The sequence below is a fragment of the Oncorhynchus mykiss genome, chromosome 26 (assembly GCF_013265735.2).
Source record: "Oncorhynchus mykiss isolate Arlee chromosome 26, USDA_OmykA_1.1, whole genome shotgun sequence".
Lineage (NCBI taxonomy): Eukaryota > Metazoa > Chordata > Actinopteri > Salmoniformes > Salmonidae > Oncorhynchus > Oncorhynchus mykiss.
In genome coordinates, this window is record NC_048590.1 from 35558791 (window position 1) to 35574586 (window position 15796).

At 44.6% G+C, this 15796-nt stretch overlaps 2 protein-coding genes across 4 annotated transcripts in view; one reads left to right on the forward strand and one right to left on the reverse strand.

The window, feature by feature from the left end:
• Nucleotides 1-1994: 1994 nt before the first annotated feature.
• ss18l2 (ss18, like 2) lies at nt 1995-3303 on the forward strand. Its single transcript, NM_001165107.1, is given in 4 exon segments — nt 1995-2158; nt 2355-2431; nt 2972-3052; nt 3173-3303. Coding segments are annotated over 4 exon segments (258 nt in total). The 5' UTR covers nt 1995-2089; the 3' UTR covers nt 3204-3303.
• A 321-nt stretch (nt 3304-3624) lies between these two features.
• LOC110506723 (granule associated Rac and RHOG effector protein 1) overlaps nt 3625-15796 on the reverse strand; it is a 44872-nt gene continuing 32700 nt past the window's right edge. For all 3 annotated transcript variants that reach the window (XM_021586543.2, XM_021586545.2, XM_021586544.2), the window contains 11 exons: nt 12389-12529; nt 11949-12044; nt 11639-11800; nt 10917-11075; nt 9409-9506; nt 8958-9083; nt 7682-8748; nt 6393-6558; nt 5960-6097; nt 5742-5817; nt 3625-5559 (listed from right to left, as the gene is read on the reverse strand). In XM_021586543.2, the coding sequence (XP_021442218.2) occupies nt 5242-5559; nt 5742-5817; nt 5960-6097; nt 6393-6558; nt 7682-8748; nt 8958-9083; nt 9409-9506; nt 10917-11075; nt 11639-11800; nt 11949-12044; nt 12389-12529 (2547 nt within the window). In that variant the 3' untranslated portion in view covers nt 3625-5241. The remainder of the gene's footprint in view (nt 5560-5741; nt 5818-5959; nt 6098-6392; nt 6559-7681; nt 8749-8957; nt 9084-9408; nt 9507-10916; nt 11076-11638; nt 11801-11948; nt 12045-12388; nt 12530-15796) is intronic.

Sequence of the window (15796 nt, forward strand, 5' to 3'; positions counted from 1 at the left end):
GTTCTACACTACTCAGTTCACATATTTTTCAAGATTTTAGGAGAAATGTAATTATTGCGTTCTACCAAACCTTCCATGCTCATAGCATTTGTGTATGTCCATGTTTTATAATTACTCTTTAGGGCTCTGACTTCAGTTACTATTTGAAATATGTTTATGGTCTTTTCTAGAGAAGGGGGAATATGTATATGTAGTTTGGAAATCTATTTGAGTTATTTTTATAGACATGCTTCTGTGGAAAGCATTGGGTTGAGTTTTTCTGAAGTTTCAGTAGTTTGTTTACAAACATTAGATTTTGACATGCGCACTAGCACGGGCCTTGACTGTTTTTTTTTCACTTCACTCCCTAGCTACTTCTCATCCTACCTCCTTTCCAAAACAACTGGATAGATGAAAGCGATATAGCGGAAGCTATGTGCCCAAGAACACTAAGGTAACCTGCCTAAATGACTACCGACCCGTAGCACTCACGTCTGTAGCCATGAAGTGCTTCGAAAGGCTCGTCATGGCTCACATCAACACCATTAACCCAGGAAACCTAGACCCACTCCAATTTGCATAGCGCCCCAACAGATCCACAGATGACGCAATCTCTATTGCACTCCACACGGCCTTTTCCCACCTAAACAAAATAAACCTATGTGAGAATGCTATTCATTGACTACAGCTCAGCGTTCAACACCATAGTGCCCTCAAAGCTCATCAACAAGCTAATGGCCCTTGGACTAAACACCTCCCTCTGCAACTGGACTTCCTGACGGGCCACCCCCAGATGGTGAGGAGGCCCCTCCTGTACTCCTTGTTCACTCATGACTGCATGGCCAGGCATGACTCCAACACATTAAATTTGCCGATGACACAACAAGACACCCTATAGGGAGGTCAGAGACCTGGCCGTGTGGTGCCAGGACAACAACCTCTCCCTCAATGTGATCAAGACTAAGGAGATGATTGTGGACTACAGGAAAAAGAGGACCCGAGAGCTTCAAGTTCCTTGGTGTCTACATCCCGAACAAACTAACATGGTCCAAGAACACCAAGACAGTCGTGAAGAGGACACGACATGACCTACTTACTCCCTGTCAGGAGACTGAAAAGATTTGGCATGGGTCCTCAGATCCTCAAAAGGTTCTACTGCTGCACCATCGAGAACTGGTTACATCACTGCCTGGTATGGCAACTTCCTGCCATCCAGGACCTCTATACCAGGTGATGTCAGAGGAAGGCCCCAAGACTCCAGCCACCCTAGTCATAGACTGTTCTCTATGCTTCCGCACTGCAAGCAGTATCAGAGCGCCAAGTCTAGGTCCAAGAGGCTTCTAAACAGCTTCAACCCCCGAGCCATAAGACTCCTGAACACCTAATCAAATGGCACCCAGACTATTTACATAGCCCCCCACCCCCTTTAAGCCGCTGCTACTCTCGGTTGTTATCATCTATGCATAGTCACTTTTATAACTCTACCTACATGTACATATTACCTCAACTAAACGGTGCCCCAGCGCATTGACTCTGTACCAGTACCCACTGTATACAGTCTCGCTATTGTTATTTTACTGCTGCTCTTTAATTACTTGTTACTTTTATTACTTATTCTTATCCGTATTTTTTTTAACTGCATTGTTGGTTAGGGGCTCGTAAGTAAGTATTTCACTGTTGAATTCGGCGCATGTGACTAATACAATTTGATTGGATTGGATCAATTAGCCTATCCACAGGTTAGCAGGATCCTCCTATATTAGGGTAAGGGACAAGGGACGATGGATTGAAATTGACTAAGAAATCAACGAAAATCCGTTTCCACTAGTTACCACAGCCGCAAAGTCATGATGTCTATATCGTAATAAATCATAAAAACAAAAATTGACGTGTGGGTCATAATTTAAGGTTTTGGTTAGGCTTAAAATTAGTGATTAAGAAGATACATTGTAGAAATGGGCGGGGTTTATGACTTCGTGGCTGTGGTAAGGTGACGACCGAAAATCCCAGGCAGTACGAGCAAAGATGGTGGATGTCCTCTAGCTAGCTAATATTAGCACAGTCGTAGTCACAGCCACTGTCTAACGTTTGTCATTCAATGTAACTCAAAATGTCTGTTGCTTTTGTACCGAAAAGACATAGAGGAAAAGCTCAGATCAACCAAGAAACCATCCAAAGAGTAAGTAACGTTAGCTATCAGTTTGGTTATGTTAATCTGTGTAGCATTTAGCTAGAATGTTTACAACTGTGTCTAGCTCATTAGCTAGCTGTACAGCTGGTTTGTTATTTGGCCTACATTCTATCATACAAGGTGGTAGCTTCGGTAAACAAGTTTCCAGCTGTGTAAAAAGTTTTTCATATTTTCCAACTTTCAGTTACTGGACGAAAATGACCAGCTGGTAAGGTGCATCACAGAGTACATGCAAAAAGGACGCGCAATGGAATGTGTACAGTAAGTTCAACTTCATCCATATCTATGTGTTATTTGGTGATGGTGTTGGTGATGTCAACCCTTCTCCTGGAGCTATTGGGTTTGCAGGTTTTTAACCAGCTCTATATGAACACACCCAATTCAGAGTGGTGCAGCGTTCTAAGGCACTGTATCTCAGTGCAAGATGTCACTACAGTCCCTGGTTCGAATCCAGGCTGTATCACATCTGGCCGTGATTGGGAGTCCCATAGGGCGGTGTACAATTTGCCCAGCATTGTAAATAAGAATGTGTTCTTAACAGACTTGCTGTTATCTATGCATAGTTACTTTAACCCTACCAACATGCACATTGACTCAGTAAAATAGTAACTCTTAACTGCATTGTTGGTTAAGGGCTTGTAAGTAAGCATCTCATGGTAAGGTGTACACCTGTGACAAATACAATTTGAAGTTCCTGATGAGTAAATAATTATGGTAGGGCTGGAATAGGGTGCTGAGGAATAGGGTTGGCCTCCCTGCTGTGTTTTAACTACCATACTGTAAACAACTTTTCTCCACCAGATATCAACAGATCTTGCACCGCAACATTGTTTACCTGGGAACCATAGCAGACGCCAGCCACACTTGGCTCCAACCACAAACGTATGTTTTGTCCCTCAATGAAAATGCAAGCAGCTACATTCATTGCTTGACCGTTGTTTTAATTGTTTGTCGATGTTAACCAGTGACGGGTTGCAAATTGACTCAGATTCCAATTTTCAGATCCCCACCAATGGAGAGGCACCAACATTGACAGCCCAGAATGGACGTAAAGCTATCATACATAATAGGCAATTTCCTCTGAATTGATTCACATCATTTTATTGAAAATAAATTTTGCAATTTTTTTCCTGACCTGCTGTAAAGTAACACGATGCATTTAATAATTGAGTTTGGGCATATTGAGCATCATTACTCCCAACAGGTCAGTTCATGGGCAAGTCACCACCGGCATTGTGAAGTTTGAAATACACTACTAGGGGTAGGTAGCCTTGGACAATGGCTATTATATTACTGACAAGGGTTGCAGTTCAGTGGACTTAAGGTAAAAGATGTTACAGCAAAGTTCTGACTTCAAGCCTGCTAGTTAAAACCAGACACCACAACAGCCTACTAGGCAGCCTGTCACCCCTCATAAAAGGATCATGCATGAAGTCATAGAAAATACCACAATATTCAATTGCTAGTAGTTTTTATTCCTTTTTGTTGCATTGCTGGTACACTTGATTCAGTTGCCAGCTCAAGAGAACAAGAAGCCAAGCAGTCCCCTTCATATCTTCTGTCAGGGTAACTTTTTTGTAGATGCCACTAGTAAACCATTTTGACACAGCTAAAAAAATGCTAACGGTTACAGTCCAAGGTCTTTAAAGATGTAAAAAAAAAAAAGGCAGCAAAAGTTTGGGAAATAACAGACAATGCAACAAACCCTATATTTTGATTGTGCAAAGCACAGAACTATAAAAAGATATTTATACAGCAAACATCTCTGTAAACATGGTATGTTAGTTTTCAGAAAACATTGTCATTTCATAAATACAGGCAACATTGGCATCCGCAAACATCACAAAAAGTTAACATTCTGGGCCTTTAAATACAGCCCGTAGCCATAGAAACTGAAGAAACATGGGCAAAAAAAAATACCCTACACAATGTTTTAGTGTTTATAATGGTATATTTGGTAACCTTTATAGATATGGTGTAGTTCAACTCTGAACTAAAGAAATGAATGTGCCTTCACATCTTGGGGGGGGGGGGGGATTGTGTTAAGTAACATACAGTAATTGTAGAACATGTAAGAAAATACAAAAATAAGATTAATACTGTCAATATTTGTACATGAAAATATTGTATTTTAAAGGAACAAACATTAGGTTTGAGTTAGTGTCATTCTGAAGTGAACTGCCAATCGGGGAAAGAAAGGAAATGAATGCGCTTTTTGATCATAAAGACTTTCCCTAATGCTCTAGAGCTCATAACTTTATTAATGATGAATATAATAGACTTCTCTTCAGCACCATTTATCTTCTGAACAACACTTTGGTTGGAAAATATTATGCAAGTGCTATTAATACCAACATGGCACATAGCAGTAACTATATATCTTTGACTCTGTCAGTTGAAAAAGTAGTATTTTTTTTCAATTACACCTCTGCAATGATTATAATATTTATGCTGAGCCTGCTCAAAGCCTCTTAATAAAAAGTAGTAAATTATTATTTATATTTCAACTTCAGTAATTTACAAGCTATGGAACAGTAGATGTTAGCTGTAGTCTGAGTCATCTTACATGAGATTTGGCAGTTACAGCTATGTAGACAGTATACAATTCTGGGGAAAACTGGAGGGCCTCGTTTAGGGCCCACCCCCTAAAATCTTATCCCTTACACATTTTCAGAAGGAGAAGAAAAGTGGATGATGGCCGTGCATGTTTCAAGCTCATCTGAGGAAACAGTATAAACTTTATCAGGCAGACTAACTGCTGCCAGCATGACATGCATTGCTTACAGCTTTTACATGGCAGTTTAGAATGTCTTTTTCAAATAGGGGTTGTTTAAATGGAAAAATACATACAAAATGTTAAGCCAGTATGAACAATGCAATTTTGCCTGAAAACACATACAAAATGTTAAGCCAGTATGAACAATGCAATTTTGCCTGAAAACCTACTTAGACTGTTCAATTTAATGGTTATTCCAAAAGGGCAACATTACTAATGGTCACAGCGGAACTTGCTTCAGAAATACAGCTACAGGTATTCTACCATGCCAATGGACTCATTTGTTTGGTCTGTATCAGTACTGGTTAAGGTAAGAGGGCCTATGCTCATGTTTGATGGGGAAGGATTTAAAGCCCTTGCTGATGGGTTTGTGCTGTTGTTGCTGATGCTGCTGGGTGTAGGGAGAGAAGCCAGAGGAGATCCCAGTGGAGGGAGGGCAGTCACTGGCAGTGGACCACACCGGAGACTGCAACATCTGCATGGAATCACTCCATTGGCTGGAAGGGATGTTCATCTGGTACAGGGAAGAGCTTGGATTGGGCATGGTGTTGTGTTGAGTGTGAGTGGAGTGCTGCCATGGGGCCTTCGGCGGCCAAGTTTTAGTTTTGCTTTCCTGTGGAGTAGAATGGATGGAAATGGGAGTTGATCAATACAAGAGCTTTAGCAAAAATAAATAAAAGGGGGTAAATGTTAACATTAAATGATTATATTGAATCTCTTTAATATAGAGGCTTCAATTTTCTGGCCCAATTACTGTACTGCCCACAGAGTCTTAAGTACACACACTTTCCTTACCTGGTTATCATCTCCCAAGTGATGGAGGGGAGGAGAGGGAAGGGTACACACCTCCTGCTCACCACAGCTGTGTTTTCTACAGGCAGAAGAGGAGACATGAAGCTCTACAGCACAATATCGATAGTTCACATCATGAATAACAAAAACAGGTTGTAGGGAAACCAAAAGAACAGTAATTTACTATGGTGTACATTTAATACATGGTGACTCAGTTGTACCGTCTTTGTTTGACGGCTGCAACAAGATCAGGTCCAGAGAACATGGAGAACAGGCTGTCCCCATTGGCTGAGGACGTCTCATCACTGGAGCTGGCAGAGTCTCCCTGATTGGCTGACCAGCTGCTGTGGACCACCTCCCTGTTTCACATAAGTGGCATTCTCAGTCAGAACTACTTGAAAACACTGAACATCTTGTTCTTACCATTCTACAAATCAAACATCACTAAGAGGCATGTAAGATTGATTGGCATACTTTCTAGAGAGATGTTATATACAAAGAGGTGAATAAATTGTACTAGTAGGCATGTGTCATGTGAGATAGAGTGGTGTATAGAGCCTTGAATCAAGTACCCTGTAGTACTTTTGGCAGACTATATACAGCCCTATGTCATATACAGAGATGTTAGGTGTTGATTATGATTGGGGAACGTACCCCTCACTGTAGTACTCTGGGTGGGACCAGGTCCTGTGCTGCTCATCAGAGACGGGCCAGTTGCCGCGGGTGTTGCTGGGTCGACGGATGTGCTGCACCTGCCGTTTCTGCTGCATGGCCTGGCTGACTCCGGCAACGTAACGCGCAAACTCAGGGTCAGAGCCAACTGCATATGAAAGAGAGAAAACACAGTTCAGTTTAACATCCTCAGCTTTTCTGTGTGTGTGTGTACCCCACAGCTCAATCCATTCAGCCAGACTGTCTACCATAGCAGAAAAAGAACAATAGCCGTAAGCCAGCTGAACACAATGGCCTCTGCTCTGAAATAAAAAGAGTCTGCTGCACTGTAAAAACAGCAACTGACTTTGTAAATTCAGCATAACATTTAAAATTAGAACATCAGAACTTCTGGGGGGGACAGCTGCTCACTGTCAGAACCTACACTTACAGTGCATTTGGAAAGACTAGAGACGACATTTGGAGAGACTAGTAAGGTCCTGTAGTTCAGAGTTTGTGAAAATGTATCTGAATGGCAAATGTGGCTATAAAGGTTTTTCACTTCCTCAGGTTGCACCAGATAATGGCCGCTATTCATTCAGGAAATCGTATGGAAATCAGACAAACTAGATCATAAATCTTTGTCAGCGAAATATCACCACCCCAAATGGCTTTAATGGTTACAATGAGATTATGTAAGCACATCTCCAAACCACAAAACCCCAAGAAAAATCAAAAGCAACATATCCTCTCCAGGCATAATGACTGCAGTGCTAAACAGTAGTATTTCCTTTTTCCTTCTCGGTCTTTGTAATGAAACAGCCCAGTCAACACAGCTCCAAGCCCCACTGCTGACACAGTTCTCTCCTACCCTGGAGGCTGTGAGCTGCCTGCCTGCCTCACCACCACAACCCAGACAACCTACTGATAATGGGGAGGGAGGGGGAATAACACCGTCCTAAAGGAAGCCGCTTTTCTTTATCGGAGGTCAAGACACTGGATCTCACCCTGGCTACACTTTGACCAACGATGTGCAGGAAGGAGCCAACTTTCATTGTTATTATATGGAGCCTTTGTAGTTGACTGCATCCTTCAACATGACAATATACAGGTCACACACTGTTCTGAAGTATTATTATCAACCACCTAGGTTATGTTCAGTAAGGACACCGTAGTACCTCCCCGTTTCACTCTGTTCCAAAATGTTCACTCCCTACTGAACACAACCCACATTAGTCAGAGGAACCCAGAGTGTTATCTGGGTTTGTGGATAAGGGATAAAAATGACTCACCTGCGGGGTCAAAGGGCAAAGTGTCTCCCAGCACACCAAACACCCCCTCGTTCTGGTCCCTGTTGGGCCAGGTGTTGTTGCGGGGACCTTGTGGCTTCTGCCCCAGCATCTCAGTCATTACACTGTCCATGTAGGTGCTGACCAGCCCCAGGCTGTACAGGTCCGAGCTCAGGTCTGGGAGGCCAGGTGAGCCCCACTGGCCAATTGGCCCCAGGGGGGAGAGCCCTGATGGGGGAGGGGGGCCCTGGGGAGGAGGCTGTTGCTGGCTAGAACCACTCAGCCACTTGCTTGGCACTCTCTGCTGGGGAAGAGCCTGGGGTGGAGGCTGTTGGGAGGGCAGCTGAGGTGGAGCATGCTGCTGCTGACCAATAGGCTGGAGGAGGTGTTGGTAGTACTGCAGTACCTGCTGGGAGGGCTGCTGTGGTGGTGGTGGCTGTTGCTGCTGCTTCTGCACTGGCTGCTGATGCTGGGGAATACTCTGGGTAGGGGGCTGCAGTGAACTGTGGGAGACAGCTTGAGAGGTTGGGGTTCGGTCGGTGGCTCCGCTCGGGGGCTTCAGCTCGGCGGCGTTGGCAGACGCTACAGAGTTCCTCCTTTTGACCAGTGGGGAGGCTTGCTGGGACTTGCCCATATTGAAACCTGAGAGAAAGTCAATGACATCCTGCATCTCCTGGTCCGTGGGGAGGTTCATGCCCTGGTCGTCACACACTGAACCGTTCTGGGGCTGGGTGGGGTCTGGGTTGCTGGACAGGTTGCCCAGCTGTAAGATGCTCTGCAGTCTTCCGTCTACTGCGTGACCCAGGCTCTTAAACTGCTGGTCTTCAGAGCTGCTGCTAGAGGAGAGCATGCTATGGGACGGGGTGCTGGGAATGGAGTAGCTGCCCCCACCACCACTGGACACAGAGTTGGAAGAGGCCTTCTTTGTGAATTTGGAAGTTAGCTTGGAGATAGTTTTGGGTAGTCCACTGGAGGCTTTGGAGCCATTTCCAGGAGGCAGGTCTACCTGCATCCCGTAGTCAGGGCTCTCCCGCTGTAACTGCATCTGAATGGTGGGCAAGGCCTGTTCTCTGGAGGGAGAAGATACATAAGCATTCAATGGCATCGAAAATTACAACAGCTAGCTAGATTTTTCAAGATTTTCTTTCAGGGCAAATGTAAACTAAAGCTTGAGAATGAGGGCTATACCTGTCAGCCCATGCCAATGTGAACACACAGCAGGTTGATTCTTTCTAGGAATAAAAAATGCAAATGCCTTGGACAATACACATCCACTCACTTGCACTCCTTCCACCTATCGATGTCAAAGACGGCGGTATATAGCACGTCCACCAGGCCGAGGGTCTTCTCTGGGTCCAGACTCCGCTGCAACAGAGACATGGTGGCTGGGTCCTCTTTCAGGCACCTACACACAGGACAGTCAGGACACAGCACGACTGGCATGTCCAACATAACACAAATACATTTATACAAGGTCTGTTAATACTTCACTTTACTGTCCAAATGTGATAGTTGATTGAGTTCAGTGTTGGCTTATGCAGATAGAAAGTATGTAGTTTGCTGATTTAGCCAATTGTATATGTCTAAGGATTCTGAATACTTGGAATTCCCTTGCTAAGATAAAACTGTAAAGCAAGCTAAATTTGCCAAATAATTTTTGGGACCTGTAAAGCAAGCAGATTGTTTTTCCACAGAGGGCAGAAGAGACAAATATGAATAATCCTACTCACCATGTGGAGGGTACTTGTACCACAACTCTGGAGCCCTCCAGAGCAATCTGTGGAGCATAGGCTTCCTTGTTCTCCATCTGAGCAGTGTCAACAACCACCTGTCCACACAGTCATTCAGAGAGCTGCATCACCACAGCTTCTAATAGAATGCATTCCCTCAGTCAGCTATGCTTGTGCAAGCAATTCTACAGGATTATATTGGCCCTTTTTTTCCCCTCTCAACTCTGACTCTAAGCAAGCAGATATTGTGGAAAGAAATTGGTACTCTAACACATCAGTCTCCTCTAAAATAATAGATAGTATATCTAAGTCTGCCCACAGTCAGAACATGTAGCTTGCATTGCCTTTGCCCACTTTGGGTGAACAACAAATATACATGCTTCCAGCCCAATATTTTCCAGTAGTTCTTTGAAAGAGGCTCTACCTTCTAGACAAATGCAACTTGGGGAGGGAGGACCCTTCCTGTCTCACAGGAAGTCAGCCTATTGTTATTTATATAGCAGGTGTATCCTCAGGACCCCTGGGCAGTCAGAGGGCTGAGTCCAGGCCTGTGAGAAACATACCACCACACCCACCAGGTCCCAGACTCACAAGGTCACAGGCAGAGAGAGAGAAAAACAAGAGCGAGATGCAGCAGCATAGGCTCCCAAAAAGGAGGAGATTTGGCCAATTCAGGTGTTGAGAATTTGAAAATTAATGTCCCAGAAAGAACAAAGCCATTTTCACTGTCTGGCAGATCCACTCTATGAGTAATGTTAAAAGAAGAAGGTGGTCTCCTCTTAGGCTGCTATGCAGGCTCCCACTGTCTGTTCTTCAGAGCTCATAGCTCAGATAAGGAGTTCATATAAAGCTCCCATCCACCACCAGGGATTGTTTTACACTCAGCGCTGCTGATGGGTGGATAAGAACACTCCCCAGGCCTGACGCACTAAATATTACAGACCACACTGAGGAACTAAACAAAGTAGAGTAGTGGATGACTGCTGCTTTCTCTCTGTTGGCTGGGGGAAGACTCGTTTCAAAGTGAACAGCCAGAGATCTGTTTGAAGACCCAACCAGATGACCCCATCCTTTACCCAGATGCTGCAGGAATGTTGGCTTCACTGTGTCTACAATGAGTTTGTTTACACGTCTTGGTCATTCAAAGGAACCCAACATACCTTCCCATCATCTCGATTACACACCTCCCAAACAATGGCCTCTAGCTTACAATAGACTACAACTTGCAGCTTGGCCCAGAGCTATAATTCTGAGGCTTCACTAAGCAGAGGCTGTAGAGTTATAGTGTATCTGCTCAAGGCAGGGACCTCTAACAAATTAAATATTCCTTTACCTTTTCATAAAATAAGTGAAGTTGGTTGAACCACATGGACCCACTGCTAAAGCAAAGCAATCCATCAGCTAATTTAAGATGAGACAACAGTTTATGTTGACATCTAAATGAGACAAGTATTTTAAGCTGGGTGACTTTGATGCCCTTGTTGACATCTTAAGTGCTTTGTACTCACCAGTCCCGCCTGAGCGAACAGTAACTGGACGGCGGTCTTGCAGGCCATTCTCCAGCTGGAAGGGCAGACCTGGTTGAGGACCTCAGTGACGGGGGAGTCGTCCCGGGGGGTCACTCCGTTCTGCCCCACTGCCTCTTTAATGAGCTGCAACATGGTGTGCTGAGGATACAAAACAGGGTGGCCGGTGTGAAAACACAAGACTAGTGCTTTGCATCAGCAGCAGTAATGTGGACCTGACAAAGATCCACTTTGGATTGAAACTTTGTTCATTTTTTTGCCAAATAAAAAGATATGGTGGAGCAATAGTGAGTGTGTGGGTCCTATTCATCTCTTCTAAAACACTAACATAGACCAGAACAGGAAACAGTAGCAACTACAAAGTCCCCTCTTGTTAAAGTGTCTAGGCTCTCTAGTTTAAAGGGTCCTCAGAGGTTGAAATGACCGTCTAAGTGGCTCTCACTTCTTAGAGAGCAGAGTGACCCATTCTGGTCAGCAAGGTCAAACTATGAAAGACTTAGGAAACCACCCATCACAGTAACCTAGTGCCAGGATGCCAGCGAGCCAAGGCCAAGGGTGTATTTACAATGTTGTAGATAGAAATGTAATGAATAGAGCAGAATATGACTCCCAAGCTGATGACTCCCGATTTAACATGACAATCATATATGTTCTATGCAATATCTGAACATTCTATAACATCAAGTCCTCCATAACAGACATACCGTTTTCAGTTTGAGGTTGTCAGCCGCCGATTCGTTGAAGGACACTCCTTTGAGGAAGTGGGCACCAATCTGCACAGGTATGGTGGGCAGCTCACATTGAATGGGCTGGGAGATGGTCTGCATCCTGCCAGCCTGCTGGGCCTCCGCCTCACTGCAGCAGCCCTACATAGTAGACAGAGAGAGACAGGCGCAGACACAGGATGTACAAATAGGTTAGAGGCAGGGTTTTGCTCTTATCACAGCCACTATAATACAAGGCTTTACCATTCCTAATGAGCTGTAATACGTCCTGTGCTTAGAGTAAATATACCTGTAAAGCTGCCTCCACAGATTTGGGATTGAGGTGAAAGCCAGCCTTCAGTGCATATTCACTGTGGCCCATACTTTCTAGTGCTGCTTTATAAGCCTGGCGAGAGAAAAGAGAAAATAATTTGTATAAAATTAACATGTAATTAAGTCAGGCTAGCTATTGCTTCATCCAGTCCTTTCATATCCAAGCCATCAACACATTGATTTGAAGCAGCCTTTGTTCTGTAAGGCACAAGTGACCCAGTTAGAAATGGCACCCTATTCCATATATAGTGCAATACTATTGACCAGAGCCCTGATTAAAAATATTGCACTTTACAGGGAAAAATGACCAGGAATAAGGCTCTGGTCAAAAGCAGTGCACAAGCCTATATTGGGGAATAGGGTGTCATTTCAGACATTGACCAAGGCTGTGGTGGTCCTGCCGCGTGCGCCATCTACCTGTAAGGCATTGTCGATCTTCATGTTGAGCTCCTTCAGATGGTGATCAGGGATGTTGGGGTTGTTGGAGCAGAAGAGCTGCTGGACCTGGATGCCTGCCAGGCAGCCGTCACGTCCCCTCTCCCTCAGACGTCCCGTAGCCTGGAACACAGCACAGTCTCAGGTCACATAGCAGTTTACACACAGAATCACATACCCTAGTACAACCCTTACACACCCTGCATCTGCTCTGTACTGCATTACAGCAGGGTGTTCTGAAAATTAGTCACTTGGGGGGGGGGTCACGAGTGTGAAACTGAATGGGCTAAATACAAATACACTACCATTTAGATTTTATATACCTTCACCCATTTCCTCTGATTTCTAATATAGGCCTACAGTATTGCACTAAATTGTCATCTCAAAAACATGTAATCTGTGCTTCAGAACCAAAAAGTTACACATATTGATGACCAGACAAAAACAGTAGGCCTATTGTTTGTATTATCCAGATAAAACAGTTTAGAAATCTCCTACGGAGGCATCTTTGCCAGAACAATAACAGGCTACCTGGAGATTTTCATGAATCATTTCCATATTTCAGATAGGCCTAGTATGGGTGGCTAGATGTCTAAAGATGGCTGCTCACATTGCATTCAATACTTTGGGATGAAGATGTAACATATTCTGGCAAATTATTTACGGTATTTGTGAGGAAGAATAGGGTTCTGGACTACAGAGAAGTGACATGACATCCATACCTAGTTGAGATTGACTGCTAACATTAAATGACTTTCAGATACAAATGCAAAATGTGAATAAAACATTCAAACCAAATCAAAGTTTATTTGTCACGTGCGCCGAATACAACAGGTGTAAACCTTAGTGAAATGCTTACTTACAGGCTCTAACCAATGGTGCCAAAAAAAGGTGTGTGTGTAGGTAAAGAAATAAAACAGTAGAAAGACATTTGAAAAAAAGAGTAGCAAGGCTATATACAGACACCTGTTAGTCAGGCTTATAGAGATAGTATGTACATGTAGGTATTGTTAAAGTGACTGTGCATATATGATGAACAGAGAGTAGCAGAAGCGTAAAAGAGGGGTTGGCGTGTGGTGGTACACAATGCAGATAGCCCGGTTAGCCAATGTGCGGGAGCACTGGTTGGTCGGGCCAATTTAGGTAGTATGTAAATGAATGTATAGTTAAAGTGACTACGCATATAAGATAAACAGAGAGTAGCAGCAGCGTAAAAGAGGGGTTGGGGAGGGGGCACACAATGCAAATAGTCCAGGTAACCATTTGGTTACCTGTTCAGGAGTCTTATGGCTTGGGGGTAAAAACTGTTGAGAAGCCTTTTTGACCTAGACTTGGCACTCCGGTACCGCTTGCCATGCGGTAGTAGAGAGAACAGTCTATGACTGGGGTGGCTGGGGTCTTTGACAATTATGGCCTTCCTCTGACACCACCTGGTGTAGAGGTCCTGGGTGGCAGGCAGCTTTGCCCCAGTGATGTATTGGGCCGTACGCACTACCCTCTGAAGTGCCTTGCAGTCGGAGGCCGAGCAATTGTCGTACCAGGCAGTGAGATGCAACCAGTTGTTGCAGCTGTAGAACCTTTTTAGTTTCCTGAGGGGGAATAGGTTTTGTCGTGCCCTCTTCACGACTGTCTTGGTGTGTTTGGACCAATCTAGTTTGTTGTTGTGGACACCAAGGAATTTGAAGCTCTCAACCTGATCCACTACAGCCCCGTCGATGAGAATGGGGATGTGCTCGGTGCTCCTTTTCCGGTAGTCCACAATCATCTCTTTAGTCTTGGTTACATTGTGGGATAGTTTGTTATTCTGGCACCACCCGGCCAGGTCTCTGACCTCCTCCCTATAGGCTGTCTCGTCGGTGATCAGGCCTACCACTGCTGTGTCGTCAGCAAACTTAATGATGGTGTTGGAGTCGTGCCTGGCCATGCAGTTGTGGGTGAACAGGGAGTACAGGAGGGGACTGAGAACGCAGCCCTGGGGAGCTCCAGTGTTGAGGATCAGCGTGGCAGATGTGTTGCTACCTACCCTCACCACCTGGGGGCAGCCTGTCAGGAAGTCCAGGATCCAGTTGCAGAGGGAGGTGTTTAGTCCCAGGGTCCTTAGCTTAGTGATGAGCTTTGAGGGAACTATGGTGTTGAAAGCTGAGCTGTAGTCAATGAACAGCATTCTCACAAAGATGTTCCTTTTGTCCAGGTGGGAAAGGGCAGTGTGGAGTGCAATAGAGATTGCATCATCTGTGGATCTGTTTGGGCAGTATGCAAATTGGAGTGGGTCTAGGGTTTCTGGGATAATGGTGTTGATGTGAGCCATTACCAGCCTTTCAAAGCACTTCATGGCTACGGACGTGGGTGCTACAGGTCTGTAGTCATTTAGGCAGGTTGCCTTAGTGTTCTTGGGCACAGGGACTATGGTGGTCTGCTTGAAGCATGTTGGTATTACAGACTCAAATCAGGGACATGTTGAAAATGTCAGTGACGGCACCTGCCAGTTGATCAGCACATGCCCGGAGCACACGTCCTGGTAATCCGTCTGGCCCTGCAGCCTTGTGTATGTTTACCTGTTTAAACGTCTTACGGCTACGGAGAGCGTGAACACACAGTCGTCCAGGACAGCTGATGCTCTCATGCATGCCTCAGTGTTGCTTGCCTCGAAGCGAGCATAGAAGTGATTTAGCTCGTCTGGTAGGCTCGTGTCACTGGGCAGCTCGCGACTGTGCTACCCTTTGTAGTCTGTAATAGTTCGCAAGCCCTGCCACATCCAACAAGCGTCGGAGCTGGTGTAGTATGATTCAATCTTAGCCCCGTATTGACGCTTTGCCTGTTTGATGGTTCGTCGCAGGGCATAGCGGGATTTCATGTAAACTTTCGGATTAGAGTCCCGCACCCTGAAAGCGGCAGCTCTACCCTTTAGCTCAGTGCGAATGTTGCCTGTAATCCATGGTCGACCGATTAATTAGGGCCGATTTCAAGTTTTCATAACAATCGGAAATCTGTAGGATTGGGTGCAGTGCAAATGTCAAACCGTATGGAGAGCGGATTGCCATAAATATCCAGCGGCCAAAATTGTTTGGTGAGCAGGCATTAATTACTAGTATAGGCGTACTGGTCTTTTGGTATGTCAAAATAGCTTGAAATGTATTATTTATTTATGAAGTTTGCATTAGGAATTTGTTGTTAAAATGAATTATTACATAATCAAAGTGTGTTGTAGACAAAATAATGAAAAGTGCTGTCTGGTAGCCTCTAACAGACATTTAGAGGCTACCAGACAGTCATTGCATGTATCGATTCATTTTTTTTAAATTACTCGACTCACACTTAGAATGCACGACTTGGACTTGACTCTCGACCCATTCTACTTGTGACTACTCGAGACTTGAACCTTGACTTGCT